The following is a 13708-nucleotide window of genomic DNA, read 5'->3' as shown; positions in this document are numbered from 1 at the left end:
CCTCAAATTTGTTTCACAGCAGACATATTGACTTGATAAATTAAGCATTTGTGGCATTTTAACCACGATGATTCACTTCCAAGTGTCCCAGGGAACCGTATGGATAACGGCAACACCCCCCCTAAGAGGAATGAAGCTGTCGTTAACACACCTGCTTTTCCTGCTGTGAAACTTCAACTTGTCTATGAAAAGTCATGTGTGGTTGGTGCCAAGTTGGAGTTATCCAGCCACCATTTAGATCCAATTTACATGGTGACAGATTAGCCAAAAGACCCTTCCCTTTATTCACTGACCTACTGAATCTGCACTAAACTTGTCTGAAACCTACGAGTAAGAAATGATGTCAGGCCCTGCATTAAAACATTTAAACAGAAGTTATATATTGGTCTGAACCAGAGTTTGTTCACTCGGCATCCTTTATGAAGTTTGTCCACCTTTAAACTCAGGCTGTAAATGTTGCAACAGATATTGTGAAAGACTGAAACTATCCCAGCAGTTGTGTGTATTTAGAATACAGAACTGAGGCTCATTTCTTCATTTTACAGGAAAATAGTTGATTTGTTGAAACGTGTATGTATACATTATACATGGCATATAAGCCAGCACAGCCTGAAAACTTGAATAAGAAAGCTTAGCCAAGGAGACTTCAGGAATGGGTTTCTGGGCTTCTTGGATGTGCTGCACACCACGCCATGTTTTCAGCTTGTAGCCATTTGGGAATCAACACACAACCCTAGTTTATCCCTGGAGTTGGATACCTTTTTTTTTAAAGCTTGATGGTTGAGATGTCAGTGCTAAGTGGACAAAAAAACCCGAAATTTCTTTGAAAATAGTCAGGTCCAAGGACTGTACAGAAAAACCACCTATATTGTCCAAAGAACCAAAGAAAAACTGAAAGACATTTAGAACAGCTGGAGAACCATTGCTCACTTTTAAAGATAGAAGAAAACATAACTCCTTGGAAGCAAAAGAAAAAGGAAAGGTGGCTCAAGACTGCAAAATATGTTTTGTAGTCTACATCTCTAAATTGATTAAGAATCCCTGTAACTCAAAGCGGGAATAACCCCCCTTTTAGTTAGTTAACCAATCATATCTGTTGGTTTGGTTTCCTGTCTGTGTGCTCCTGATCAGTTTCATTAGTGAACATTTGATTGGTTCTGCTTTCTATCGTTCTTCGCTCCAAGTCGTCTTCTCCTTCAGCGTTTATCCACCTTTACGCATTTATCCAAAAGTGCTTTGGGGTCTTTCTGGCCTCACATTGTTCTTCTGTTGGATTATGTTTTGTTGGAGACTGTTTTTTTTGTTGTTGTTGTTGTTGTTTTGTCTTTTTGACTTTCCTGTCTGAACCCTGCAGCGCACTTTGTTACTTTGCAATTTAATCAAAGTTCATCTTTGTTTACTTACCAGCTTTCGTGTCTGCAGCAGCTGTGTTGAGATTTTGAACTAAACCGTTCACTTTGTTTTCACTAGAGTAACACAAGGGTCTGAATATTTTAGGGGATTATTGTGCATTAGCGAAGAGGGCACCTCGTGAGTCACGTTGCTGCGAAAAACGCGAACAAACCTCTTGTGGATGCACTGACCGTGTCCAATAAGGAGCTTGGACTCGGTGGGCGGCGATAGAATCCAAACCCCAATAAATTGTTCCCACACAGGCGCATTTCTCGATGCAGAGCTTGATCCCTTCTGATTTGTTTGGCTTGAGTGCTGCTGGAGATGGAAACGAGCTGGGAAAAATTGCAAAAGAAACCCGTTCGCCTCATTGCAGCAGCCTGCAACGACATGGGGATCGGGAAAGATGGAAAACTGCCCTGGGATTTACCGTAAGAGTTAAACCACTGTGGTGACGCTTTTAATAAATTAATTTTAAAAAATCAAATAGAATAAGTAGTCTATGCATGGGCGACAGTTGATGAGAGTTTTACCTTTTGCTTATCTATAATGGTTCAAACAGCAAGTTACAAAGGTAACAATCAGTATGTGCTGTAAATATCAGTGTCATTAAGTTGTAACAGTGCGGGCAGCAGTGCTAGAAGTCAGAGTTTGAGGATAATAAAAGATGTACCGGTACCCTGTGAGCAGCAGTCAGCTTTCTCAGAATAATGAGCTTACTGTGAAATGCAACTGTTTTCTGCCTGACTTAACACTGGAAATGTGACTTTCACAGGACTGAATTCCAGTACTTTATGAACACTGTCAAAACGGTGTCGAGACCAGGTATTCTTCACATCCCATCATACATTTGTCATAGAGGTCCGGGTGTCATTCACAATTTTGAAACACTGCTTCCAAAACCACATCTGCCTTTAGGGACCAAAACGTAATGAGCACATTTAAAAAAATATATATATTCATTTAAAAAATGGTAAATGGACTGGTTCCTATGTAGCTCTCTACATGCTGACCTACAGCCACCCTCTCAAAAAATAATAATTATTATTAATAAATCATGGAAGAGTTCATAAAAAAGCAAGTAATAAGGACACATTTCAGTTCAGTTTGGCATTAGGACTGAGGGATTTGTCAATGTTTTACTGTAGTTGTGTAAATTCTGTGAGGACGGCTTAATTCATTAGAACCTTTTGATACCCAGTCCTATATTATGTTCAATAATTTAAAAAGAAACAGAAACTACAAAGGCCAAGATATTAATTATGTTTTATTCTGTAAAACACAGGAAGGATGAATTTTATGGTTTGGGGTAGACTCTGCTGGAACTCCCACCCTGAATCTTTGTTTCCACTTCCCAATATTTTGCATGTGGTGTTGAGTAAAACCCTGGAGTGAGTGTTACACAGACACACAAATTCAGATCATCCAGAAATCAGTTTTATTTTTCCCCGTTTTCTCTTCATCATCTTTTCTTTTTGCGGTCTTGATTTCAGCACGGTTCCCGATCACGCACACTTCCTGTGTCGAGACTTTGACAGTGCCATCCGCCTGGCTGCAGAGCCCCCCCTCGCTGACTTAATAGAGACCATCTGGATTGTTGGTGGAGTGCAGCTTTACAAGGTAAACCAGTATGGCAATATCCACCTAGACTGCAGTGTATTTAAAGTGTAGGACCTGTTATTCACATGTTCACGTGTAAAGAAGTGAAGCCATAACTTAGAAACCATAGACTGGAGCTTATGTACGACTCCATATTTTTATTCTTGGACTCTACTATAATAGACTTGCATGATTTGGAGTCAAAAAGAATATTTACTTTGGTGTAAGCCCTCAATTCATCCACCTTCCAGCTAGTTTTTAACATGGATCGTGTCTGAACTGTCCTAACTTACTGTGATATTTGAATAAATTGTAAATGGACTGGTATGTATATGGCACTTTTCTTGTCTAAGTACGTACTCAAAGTGTTTTTTTTCTAGAGGCCTCATTCACCCAGTATCACACACACACACACACACACACAGGGCTTTTTTCTATATCCAAGCACTTTACCTAACATTCACACACACGTTTGCATTGGGGGCAATTCAGGCTTCTGTATCTTACCTAAGGTTATGTCAGTCTGCAGACTGGAGGAGCCGGGAAACTAACTACTGACTCTACATCCTGAGTTACAGGTGAAAAATTCAAATGTATGCTTAGAGTTTCCCACATTTAAAGTAAGAGGCTTTAAATGTGGCTCCTTGGTGTGTTTTAGCACCAAGGAACATTATTCACATACTCAGCTCTAAGTGGATGGTGATTTTCTCCCATTGCATAACAAAGTGCCTTATTTCCAAAGTGACATGTTAACACACAGCATTCTTGTTTTGTAAGCTTCAGCACCTCATTAAAGTTAAATTATATTGAGTGGGTGATATATTGATCAGCTTTTCACACATTTGTTTCTAGTGGTTTAACAGAGTTGCAGTGGCTATAGCAATTAGCTGTGTTCTCTGGTTGTCAGAGGATATTTGCATACATTTAGAGTATCTTTCTCAGGGCTATCATACATATGATAGGGAATAAGATCCACCAACAACATCCTAAAATCTACTTTGGGGAAAACTGTATTTTAGTATCCTCAATGTGAATAGCATTTCTCTTCCTTTTCCTTTTAACCAGGATGCATTAAACCACCCTTGGTGTGACCTGCTTTACCTGACAGACGTCATGGCTGACTATGACTGTGATGTTTTCTTCCCAGAATTTGACAAAAATCTATTTCAACTACAGGAAGGGTAAGTTTTCACCTCATCTGAAGTGCAGGGCATACTGATCCCAAAGGCTCAGTGTCTCTTTGTGAATTTGCTGGCACTGAAATTCTTATGAAATAGTTTGCTTTTTTTTTTATGTGCACCCAGCCAGCCTGTGACGCCAGTGAGGAAGTGATTTTTGCTTTTTGTTACAAAGTCAACATCAGCACCATCTGTCAGCCTGAGACATTTGGTTTTAACAGGTTGCTTACCAAGGGTTTGAACAGCTTTGTTACTGTAATAAAACTGAATTGAAATAGTAAACTGGCAAATGTTTACTTAGGGGAGATTATCGTGGAGTTTTATAATCAACCTTTTAATATCCGATTTAATGAATGTGAGGATAATTCTACTCTGCCTATCTGCCTTTTGCATTTTGATTGTTTTATTAAATTATGATCAGTTGTTTTTGTTCTAATTAACCTTTTTTCTCTCTCTTGTTTTCAAATAAGATTTCCCGGTGTGCCAAGTGAAATTCAAGAGGAGAACGGCATTAAGTTCAAATACCAAGTATTCAAGAGAGACACTGCCGACACTGTGTAGAATACCTTTTTTAATTAAAGAAATGCCAATGTCTTAAAAAAGACTTTTAGTAATGTAGTCGATGAATAATTCAAACAGTATAAATGTGACTTCTTTGTCTTTGCAGTCCATAGCCACTTTAAGTACAGACACTCCAACAGTGCTGCAGTGCTTGCTGCTCAACTATTTTACTTTTTTTAGTTTCTGCTCTTTTTTAAGCTACTATAATCAGATCTGGCATGTCACTTTCTCCTGTTGCCCTGTCGTTTGGCAGTGTTCCTATCTCGTCCTCCCACTCAGTCATTTTAATGCAGCGCAGAAAATGTGCTTGAGTCAGTCAGCAGCCTGCATCAATGCCAGTACTCCAAGTATCACAGTAGATCTATTACCCTTTCAGTCAGCTTGACAGGTGCCTGTTTAGAAAGTGATGATTTAATAACTCCACCTGTGTGCTTTCACATTATAATATGTCTTATTTAAAATGTTACTGCTTAAATCCATGGTAGTTCAAAATAGTGAGACTCGTATTTGTTGATACCGGCTTTTCTTGGGATGTTTTTAAAGACGGAACCATAAGTACACGGTGAATTTTTAATGGAGAAGTAATTGACACTGTTTGTTTGTTTGTTTTTCTCAGTATTAATAAAATACTTTACTCTTATCTGGCTGTATGTGATCCCTTTAGCCAGTAGATGGAGATATATCAATGAGGCAAGAGACCAAAAGCTTATGAGCACGCTGCTGTTAACTAATTATCAATATTTTACCTCTTGTTTCTAGCCAGTGCATTTTTTTGCTCAGTAAATAAATCTAACTTAATCAGAACAAGAAAACACCTCAATTATGAGTAAACTATGTATATATTTTAGCACTAAAAAGCTCCATGGACTGTCTGTGGGTGTATGACTGTCTATGAAAAAGACTTCATGGATCAGTGTTTCACTACAAACCTAAGTGAGAGTTTTCTGGGAGTTTTTATCTTCCTGTCTAGCATCCATCACTACTTTGCTTAGACCTCTGTTATGATGACTTCATGCAGTCTTTATCTCAAACCAACCACCACCTGAGTAGATATCTAATCAGAGCCAATGAAATGAGCATACGGGGACAGGATACACAGTGGCACAGTTATTCACTAATCCAATTACAAGAGGAACATTTGTTGCTAAAAAGCCCAAAAGAATGAGGAATACAAAGGGGTCTTTATCCAAGGAAATATTTTTAACTAGAACAGGAGGCTTTTGGCACATGTCTAGTTTACTGTTGCAAGAGAAATGCTATTAACACTGGTATTAATGTCACAGTCTGCAGCCCAAAATGCCCATTCCTGAATAAGAGCATGACCAACCCACGCTTTGGATTGTCTCATCCCCTGCATGGAAGTCACAAAGGGTCAAGAAAAAGGTCACCAAGCATTCATTCAGTCTTCATCCTTCCAAGTCTTTTCTCTTTTAAAATGAAAAGACAGATCATTCATTGTTGAATCCCTCTAGAAGAAAATCTTTTCACGTTTTCCTTTTGCACAAAGCACTGGTCCTGGAGTCCATCTTACGCACAGTAACAAACTTTGACAAGATCTGTGTGCAGTTTTCACTACACATGTCAGAAACAATAAATGATAAGAAAACTACTTAACAGTCAGGGCGGCTCTTTTCTGTTTTTATAACATTAAAAACATTTTTCAGTTGCTGCAGATTTGTCGGCTGCACATCCATGAAACAAAACTCCTGCTCAACCACATTCCAAAGGTGCTCTATTGGAAAAAGATCTGGTGACTTTGAAGGCCATTTGGGTACACTGACCTCGTCATGTTCAAGAAATCAGCTTGAGATGATTTGAGCTTTGTAACACAGCACAATATCTGGAAAGCAGCCATGAGAATATGGGTATACACTGGGGTTGGATATGGCCAGCAACAATACTCAGGTAGGCTGTGGCATTTAAATGAAAGGGGTTCTGTTGATCCAGGCAGGATGGGTCATGTTTTCATGTTATTTACACCAAATTCTGACTGTACCATCTGAATGTTGCAGCAGAAATCGAGACTCAGACCAGGCAATATTTTTCCAATCTTCTATTGTCTGATTTTGGTGAGCTGAGTTTGCTGCTCTTAGCTGACAGGAGTGGGAGCTGGTGTGGTCTTCTGCTGCTGTAGCCCATCTTCAAGGTCTGTTGTGTGGTCAGAGATGCTGTTCTGTACACCTTGATTGTAATGAGTAGTTATTTAAGCTACTGTTGCCTTCCTACTAGCTCAAAGCAGTCTGGCAATTCTCCTCTGAACTCATTTTCAAAGCACGTGTGCACACGTTTTTGTATATACAACATATGTTACTAAAAAGACAGGGCTTGATGACATGATTGGTTGAAATCTTCTTTCATAAGCTGCCCTAGTAAGAACAGTAGAAGCATAGGACTCGAACCTACTCCTGCTTTCAAAAATTTGATTTTTGATACTGCCCAAGAGTTATTTGAAGAAACAGTAAAAACTCAGTAAAAAAAAAAAAGACTGCTATTTAAAGGCATGCATATTTTAACTCGTCTCAGGTTTAGGCACCGGCAACTGTTGCTTCAAGTGGTTGATCAAGTGATAGATTCAGTCATGTGTGAATAAACGATGGTGCTGTCTAACAGACCACAGCCCTCAACAGGTGAGATTTCACCAAGTGACAGATGATTCTCTGCTTCAAAGTTTTGAATCTCGGATGGAACGTTCAATATAGAAAGTTATTTACTTCTTGCTATTGAACATCCATCAATGTGACATTTATTTCCCTCCTGCAGAATGTAAAGTATATTTGTGTGGTGTCATCAGGGTGACAGAAAACAAACTTTCTAGTGTAGGTGGGGAAAGAGAAACTGAGATGAGAGCACGCAGCATCTCCAGTTCATGATATAAATGTAAATACACCAGAACAACTCACAGCATGGAGTCAAACACATTTTTAAAGCTGAAAATCCTCAAGTGACATTAGTATGAATAAAACCCAAACATTACTTTTTAAATATTCTAATGTTTGGTTCTCTTTTCTGGTTAACATAAGACATTTTGATTTTTTTTGCCACTTAAATATTCCTAGTGGAATATTTAAGTGGCAAAAAGCTCATTTTCCACCTCCTTTCGCTGCTTTTGAAGAATAGACTTCTAAATGAAAATGCCAGGGCTTAACTCACACTGACTTCAAATGAGGACTATTTACTGCAGCAGTGGTCGTCTGAGCTCCTGCATCAGCTGGAAATCATATCTTCTAATTGCAGATGTCATCTGTTTCCTGTGAGATATGACCCATAAAAGCAGAATGTTAAGCACGGGGAGTTTCAACCACTGGTGTGTTTGAAATGAAAAAGGACAATTTATACTCCTACTTATTAACCTCTCTGGCCTGCCCGTGTAATTCAAGCGTTCAGCACAGGAGGATGAGGGTGTCCACTGAGGACAATAGGACACCGGGTAAGAAATCGAGATGACTTCCACTTATACACCTGAGACCTCGTCTCATCTGCCTCGCCTTGATATGTCCCGATTAACTCCCTCGTATTCATTACTAAGCATCGGCTAAAGACGAACACTGTAACCTTGCAACATGATGAATTAAAGCAAATGTCAGCGCTGTGCAGAGTTAGAAACCTTTAGTTCGTCAGCTGCAGTTTACTCGAGGTAACGCTGCAGCCCCTCAGGGCTTCTGTGTTGTGAATGGCTGGAAAATAAACTAGTCAAACATCCATCTGCTGAGCTCAAATTCTTTACCAGATGCACTCACTTTTTGAATCATCTGCCCAATGGCTACGGCCATGTCTACGGGACCATGGTGAGTGATTCAGACAGCAGCAGATGGGAGGTTGTTAACGTACACCCCCGCCCCTCTAGACACACAAGTCCTCAGTCTCTTTGTTGTGACCCCCATCGTCTACATTATAAGAGTGAGGGGACCTTGAGGCATAAAGTCATGACTTCATTAGCTGTGATGCTCGCTTCCATTAAAAGGCACTCTTAAGCATGTTTCAAGGGCTTTTGCTGGCTTTGAAACATTAAGACACATTCAAAATGAGACATTTTATGGTCCCCTCTCTTGGTTTAGACAATGCCTAGTATGATTGTATATTGATTTTGTGGCTTATGCTAACATGGGCACTTATCCAAAAGCCTTTTTAGAACCACGTGACACACAGAGACATGAAAACCTTTAATTAATAAAGTCAAACCTTATGGAAAATCGATTTAGTCTAAATGAAATGAAAGTCTACTGATTTTTTTTGAATGCCAGAAAGGTTGCAAAGGTCCAGTCCGAAATCAAAGGCACATCACTTTTGTTCCTTTTTTTTTTATTTTTTTATCTTGCGTGGGTGCATTTGAATTCATTTGAAATGATAATGAAGTGACATTTTAGAAGTGAAATAGCTTCTAATAAAGTGTCTCCATCTGTAGAGTAACAATAAAAATCGGAGGCGCAGTTAGATTTCATCCCTGAGGGTAACAGTTGTGCAGCCAAGAACATTGTGTGAAAATGAGACACTTGCACAGACAGTAAATAAAATGGTTAGAAAGGCCTTGTTTGTTCTCCATGATACATCTGATAGACCAATCAGCACGTCTGTCACCGAGCTGTCATGTCATGCAGAGTTTTATGTGACGTTATTGTAAGGAGTTTTTTTTGACAAGGGACTGCATCTTCACTAAAAACTGACACATTAAGATGCCATTGCATTTGTCTCACTTTCTGATATCAGTCTGATAAATCAGCACATAGCCGCTCTCATCTCTTCCAGTGTGAATTTACACCTACATGAAAGTGCACTGCTTTTTCTTTGTAACACCTCAGACTTGTAAAAACTGAATGTTGGGGTGCAATCACACTTCTCTTTGGTCTGAACTACAAGTGAAAATTTTACTTCTTTTTTTTTTTTTTTTTACAATTGGGAAAAATTCACACAGCCTAAATAGATTGACAAAAAAAACATTCACAACACTTCACACCATAGCTTGTTAACTGGATTTTAATTACATTACATCCCACGAGGTTGGAGAGTTTGGCAAGAGAAAGGCTATGAAACAGTCTCTGCATTGTACCTTCAGCTGTTTTTAAAACCCAGTTTTAAACATACAAGTAAAAAATAAATAAATTATGAAGCAAGTCTTTAATAGATTGTTTTCCAGAGTATTCAGATTCAAATTTAAGGCATCTTCACAGGCAAAATTCACTGTACAGATTAAATGGCATCATTGTAGTTAATCCAATTTAACTAAAGCAATAAATTCAAACATATGATTATAATGTAAGTGGAAGTGAAAGCACATTTGTAATTAAGACACGTTAATCTTTTACAAAGTACAAATACCCATAAGAACGACATGGATCCAGTTAGTGTTCGTCCATACAACCCGTGTCAATCATCCGCCTTTAAAGGGGCGACAGGATTAAAAAGTGGTCTCTCCCTACGGAGCTGTAGTTTTCCAAAGCTCATCTCAAAGTCCTTCTTAGTGCCATTTAGCACCTCCAGACTACCTGTCCTTATGTCATAACCTCGAGCCTTCAGTTGCTGGATGCGATAATTTACTATTTGCGTAGTTAGTTCTAGGACAGTTGGAGTCGCTGTGATTTGACACATGCTGATCCCAGCACTGAGAAGACCCTCAAAACGTTCAGCCAGAGTAGATTCAGGGTAGTACAGAAGAGCTGGGCACCTGAGGATGATGCCCCGCAGCTCTGTCTCAGAGCACCCAATGGTGTCTTGAGAGTACAGCAGAGTGTGACGCATACTGTCTGGGTTCAGCTCAGCCACAAAGCCCTTCAGCCTGGACAGCAGGTGGAGCAGCTGGGGTGTGCTGAAGCCCTTGTCTCTCAGAAAAAGGAAGTTCTCCCTCAGCACCTCTGGAGGCTTGAGAAGAACAAACGGGTTCTGACTCAGCAACTTCTGAAGCCAGATTTTCATGTTAGCTTCCTCCCCTCCAAGTTCCTGGTAGGCGTGTTGGAGAGTGTGGACCATCAGCTCGTTCTGCTCTACTGGCCGGCTGAAGCTTTGAGGAGCGCTGGCCATGAGTTTGGTGATGACTCGTTTGTTCAGGTTTAAACTCTGGAAGTAGGAGATGTTGTTTCGCTGGTTGTCATGGTGACTGGAGGAGGTGAAAAATGAGGCTGGGAATTTCTCAATGACACCAACCAGCTCCCTCTGGTTTGGACACACAGACATCCACAGCTCTTTCTGAGTGTAAATCTGCTCAGGATTACAGAGGACAGCCTCAGGATGACTTGTTAAAATATGAGCAATGATGGGGCCCGAGGCCCCCATGTTCTTTAGGAGTTCAGCTACTTCTTTTGTATAGGCTGGACTCTGAAGCAGCACCCATCCTTTAAGTTTCCGGACCTTCTGGATGTCCACAGATAGATCATAAAGAGCTTCTACAGTCTGCTGGTTCTCTGCTACACTATGTGTCGCACGTGATCTGAGGTTTAAAGGTAGAGCTGTGACAGGTTGGCACCGGAGGCACAGGAATGTCGCGATCGAACGCAGCATTGATGCAAATTCCTAACACCAATCCCCTAAACACAAGGAGGAAAAGAAACTACATAAGTAACCAGAGCACACAGACCAATCCTTACATTTATTTAACGCTTGTGGTCACCCTTGCTCTGTGAGGTTTTGCCCATCATGACAACAGAACAACATTAATGTTTTTTCTAACTCCAAAAAATTCTAAGCGAATAAAACCAAGGTCCAGACACGCAGAGCTGGGGGATATTTCTAAAGCACAACCTGTATTGATTCATTTACTATTATTTCTAAACTGACACACTTTAAATCTTTCATCTCATTTTGTACCATCATCTTCCAGCTCTGACTCCACTGCTTCATGCTCCTTTGGTTAATGTCACTCATCCTATCTTTGCATGCATAACAGAGGCTTTTTATCGGAACTTAATGGCCTCTCTGTACAGCTGCTGCCATATGTTTCATAGGGGGAAAGCAAGAGCCAACTCGATTACCTGACACTGTTGACGACTATTTGTAGATAGCATCTTTGAAAGCAGCCTGTTATTACTCAAAGCTTTTTATTTCAGCACTGTAAATAAACATGTTCGTTACATCTTCACAGGGGCTGCTTGTATGACTGACGGCATTTATTTGACCATGTCAAAATACAACCCTTCTTGCACTGACCCGAGCATTTTCATTTGAAGAGTCATGCCGGGTACAGAGCGTGCCAGCTGAGCTAACAACTATGCGAGATAGTCTCAATATACAGCTGACAGCTCATTTATTATAATATTTATTCATTCTTGCTGACAAAAGATGTATACATTTTAGAAACACTGGGGAAACCTTTGCAAAACAAAAATGAATTACCTTTGTTAGCGGTCAGAGGATGTGACGTTTTGTTATGAAACCGATTCCTTCGTCTACACTTTGTGTTGTGTGGTGTTCCACAGCGACACCCACAGGCCCTGAATGGTACTGCAAGCAAGCCAGCTACCTGTAAACTCAACTGACACTTAAATAGAAAAATAATTTTACAGACAGAATGCAGAGAGGTCGATGTAGAAGTGTGTTATTTTATTTGATGTACCAATTTGCCCAACTTCTCTGTTTTTTAAAGCAGCACTCTTTTTATTGCAGCCCATATGTCTGATAATTAAATAATTTTGACAAAAATCTGTATTTCAAACAGCAGTTGGTGCTCTTTCAAAACCCTGCAGCATACGGGGCCCTGATGAGTGTAATCAGTGCCGGGCTGAATTGGACTGAATGCACGGAGAGTTTCCTCGCAGTTGGTGCTTAATCACGATGCTTGATCACCAGCTCTGCAAGCTGTTCCATATAGTAGCACAGGAACTGCTGCTGCTGCTGCTGCTGAGTGAGTATCTGGGTTCATTATAGTTTATATAATAGTAAACAGATGATACGTCTCAAAGGAAAAGAGGTCAGTGCTTTTGTTAAAAAAAAGATCCTTTTCAGATCCTGTTCTAATCTGTCCATCTTTGAGATGATTGTTTCTGTACATGATCACTGATTTAAAAATGAGCCTCATAAACAAGTCAAGTAAAACTAACATTAAAACACTTATTGGTTCCAGTCCGTGCGTAGCAGCCTGTGATCGCTTTTATTGGCAGAGGAACAGTAGTCACTGCAGGAATCAACATATGCACATTCATTATCTATAGCAGTAGCACAGTTACACACACAGAGGCAGACTCTCGAAATCACAAGAACTGTCATCATACTTATTTCAAACATTGTTATAATTAACGCTATTACTGCTGCATGTAAAGCAAGGTTGAAGTTAATATTCACTGAAGAAAAAAAAAATATATAAAATACATAATGTCTTAGAGTGTCAAGAGATTCCATGTAAATTTAAGGAGCTTTTAAATTAAAAATTCACATTTAAATAGAAAAAAACTACTCGATCAGTTGTTTGTTTGCTTTTAATATTTGTTTTTTGCTAATAAATTACACTCTAGATAAGTGTGTGAACTCCCCCATAGCTCATGGTGGTTTCTTATTGCTTTTATATATGACTTTATTGGTCTCTCACATGATTTTAAAGCAATTTTGGTCCACTTTTTGTTCTAACATTGCTTTCATTCATTGAGGTTTGGAGGTCTTTGTTTATGCACTCAAGGTCTCATTGCAGCATCTGTGCTTGAGATCATTTTCCTGTTGTATAACATAATTTCCCTGTCAGGTGGCTTCACATTTGAATCTTCAATGCAGGTAAACAAAAGAGGTCATGGTCAGCTTCATGACTGCATGTGCTCAGGTCCTGTGGCTGCAAAACAAACCTACTCCTTCACCACAGCGCTTCACATTTGGTATGAGGTGTTTTTGCTTATATCCTGTGATTGGTTTTCATCAGCTGTAGTATGATGCATTTTGTCCATAGTACATAATTCATAATTCTTCTAATTCCAAAGTTTTATGGTTTGTCGAGATCCAACTATGTAAATCCAAGCTGTGCTCCCATCTTCTTTTGGGAGAGGCTTTTTCTTAGTAAGCATTCCAAA

The 13708-nt window shown here is 39.6% G+C and overlaps 2 protein-coding genes across 2 annotated transcripts; one reads left to right on the top strand and one right to left on the bottom strand.

Annotated features, from left to right (window-relative positions):
* Window positions 1–1304: 1304 nt before the first annotated feature.
* On the top strand, window positions 1305–5370 carry LOC113027086 (dihydrofolate reductase). The gene is made up of 6 exons (XM_026176555.1): window positions 1305–1823; window positions 2168–2217; window positions 2678–2783; window positions 2886–3012; window positions 4057–4172; window positions 4640–5370. The coding sequence occupies exons 1-6, from the start codon at window positions 1717–1719 to the stop codon at window positions 4728–4730; spliced, it is 597 nt and encodes a 198-aa protein (XP_026032340.1). The 5' UTR covers window positions 1305–1716; the 3' UTR covers window positions 4731–5370.
* A 4453-nt stretch (window positions 5371–9823) lies between these two features.
* mterf2 (mitochondrial transcription termination factor 2) lies at window positions 9824–12961 on the bottom strand. Its single transcript, XM_026177112.1, has 2 exons — window positions 12051–12961; window positions 9824–11245 (listed from the first exon to the last, which is right to left on the bottom strand). The coding sequence occupies exon 2, from the start codon at window positions 11217–11219 to the stop codon at window positions 10092–10094; it is 1128 nt and encodes a 375-aa protein (XP_026032897.1). The 5' UTR covers window positions 11220–11245; window positions 12051–12961; the 3' UTR covers window positions 9824–10091.
* Between the last annotated feature and the right edge of the window lie 747 nt (window positions 12962–13708).

Source organism: Astatotilapia calliptera, chromosome 7 (assembly GCF_900246225.1).
Source record: "Astatotilapia calliptera chromosome 7, fAstCal1.2, whole genome shotgun sequence".
NCBI lineage: Eukaryota > Metazoa > Chordata > Actinopteri > Cichliformes > Cichlidae > Astatotilapia > Astatotilapia calliptera.
The sequence above is the reverse complement of the archived record's forward strand: the minus strand, read 5'-3'. Positions and strand labels throughout refer to the sequence as shown.

Coding starts and splice junctions, on each gene's coding strand:
- mterf2 (XM_026177112.1), bottom strand. CDS start 11,219: ATGCTGCGTTCGATCGCGACATTCCTGTGCCTCCGGTGCCAACCTGTC.
- LOC113027086 (XM_026176555.1), top strand. CDS start 1,717: ATGGAAACGAGCTGGGAAAAATTGCAAAAGAAACCCGTTCGCCTCATT. Junction 3,013..4,056: donor GTGGAGTGCAGCTTTACAAG/GTAAACCAGTAT, acceptor CCTTTTAACCAG/GATGCATTAAACCACCCTTG. Junction 4,173..4,639: donor CTATTTCAACTACAGGAAGG/GTAAGTTTTCAC, acceptor TTTTCAAATAAG/ATTTCCCGGTGTGCCAAGTG.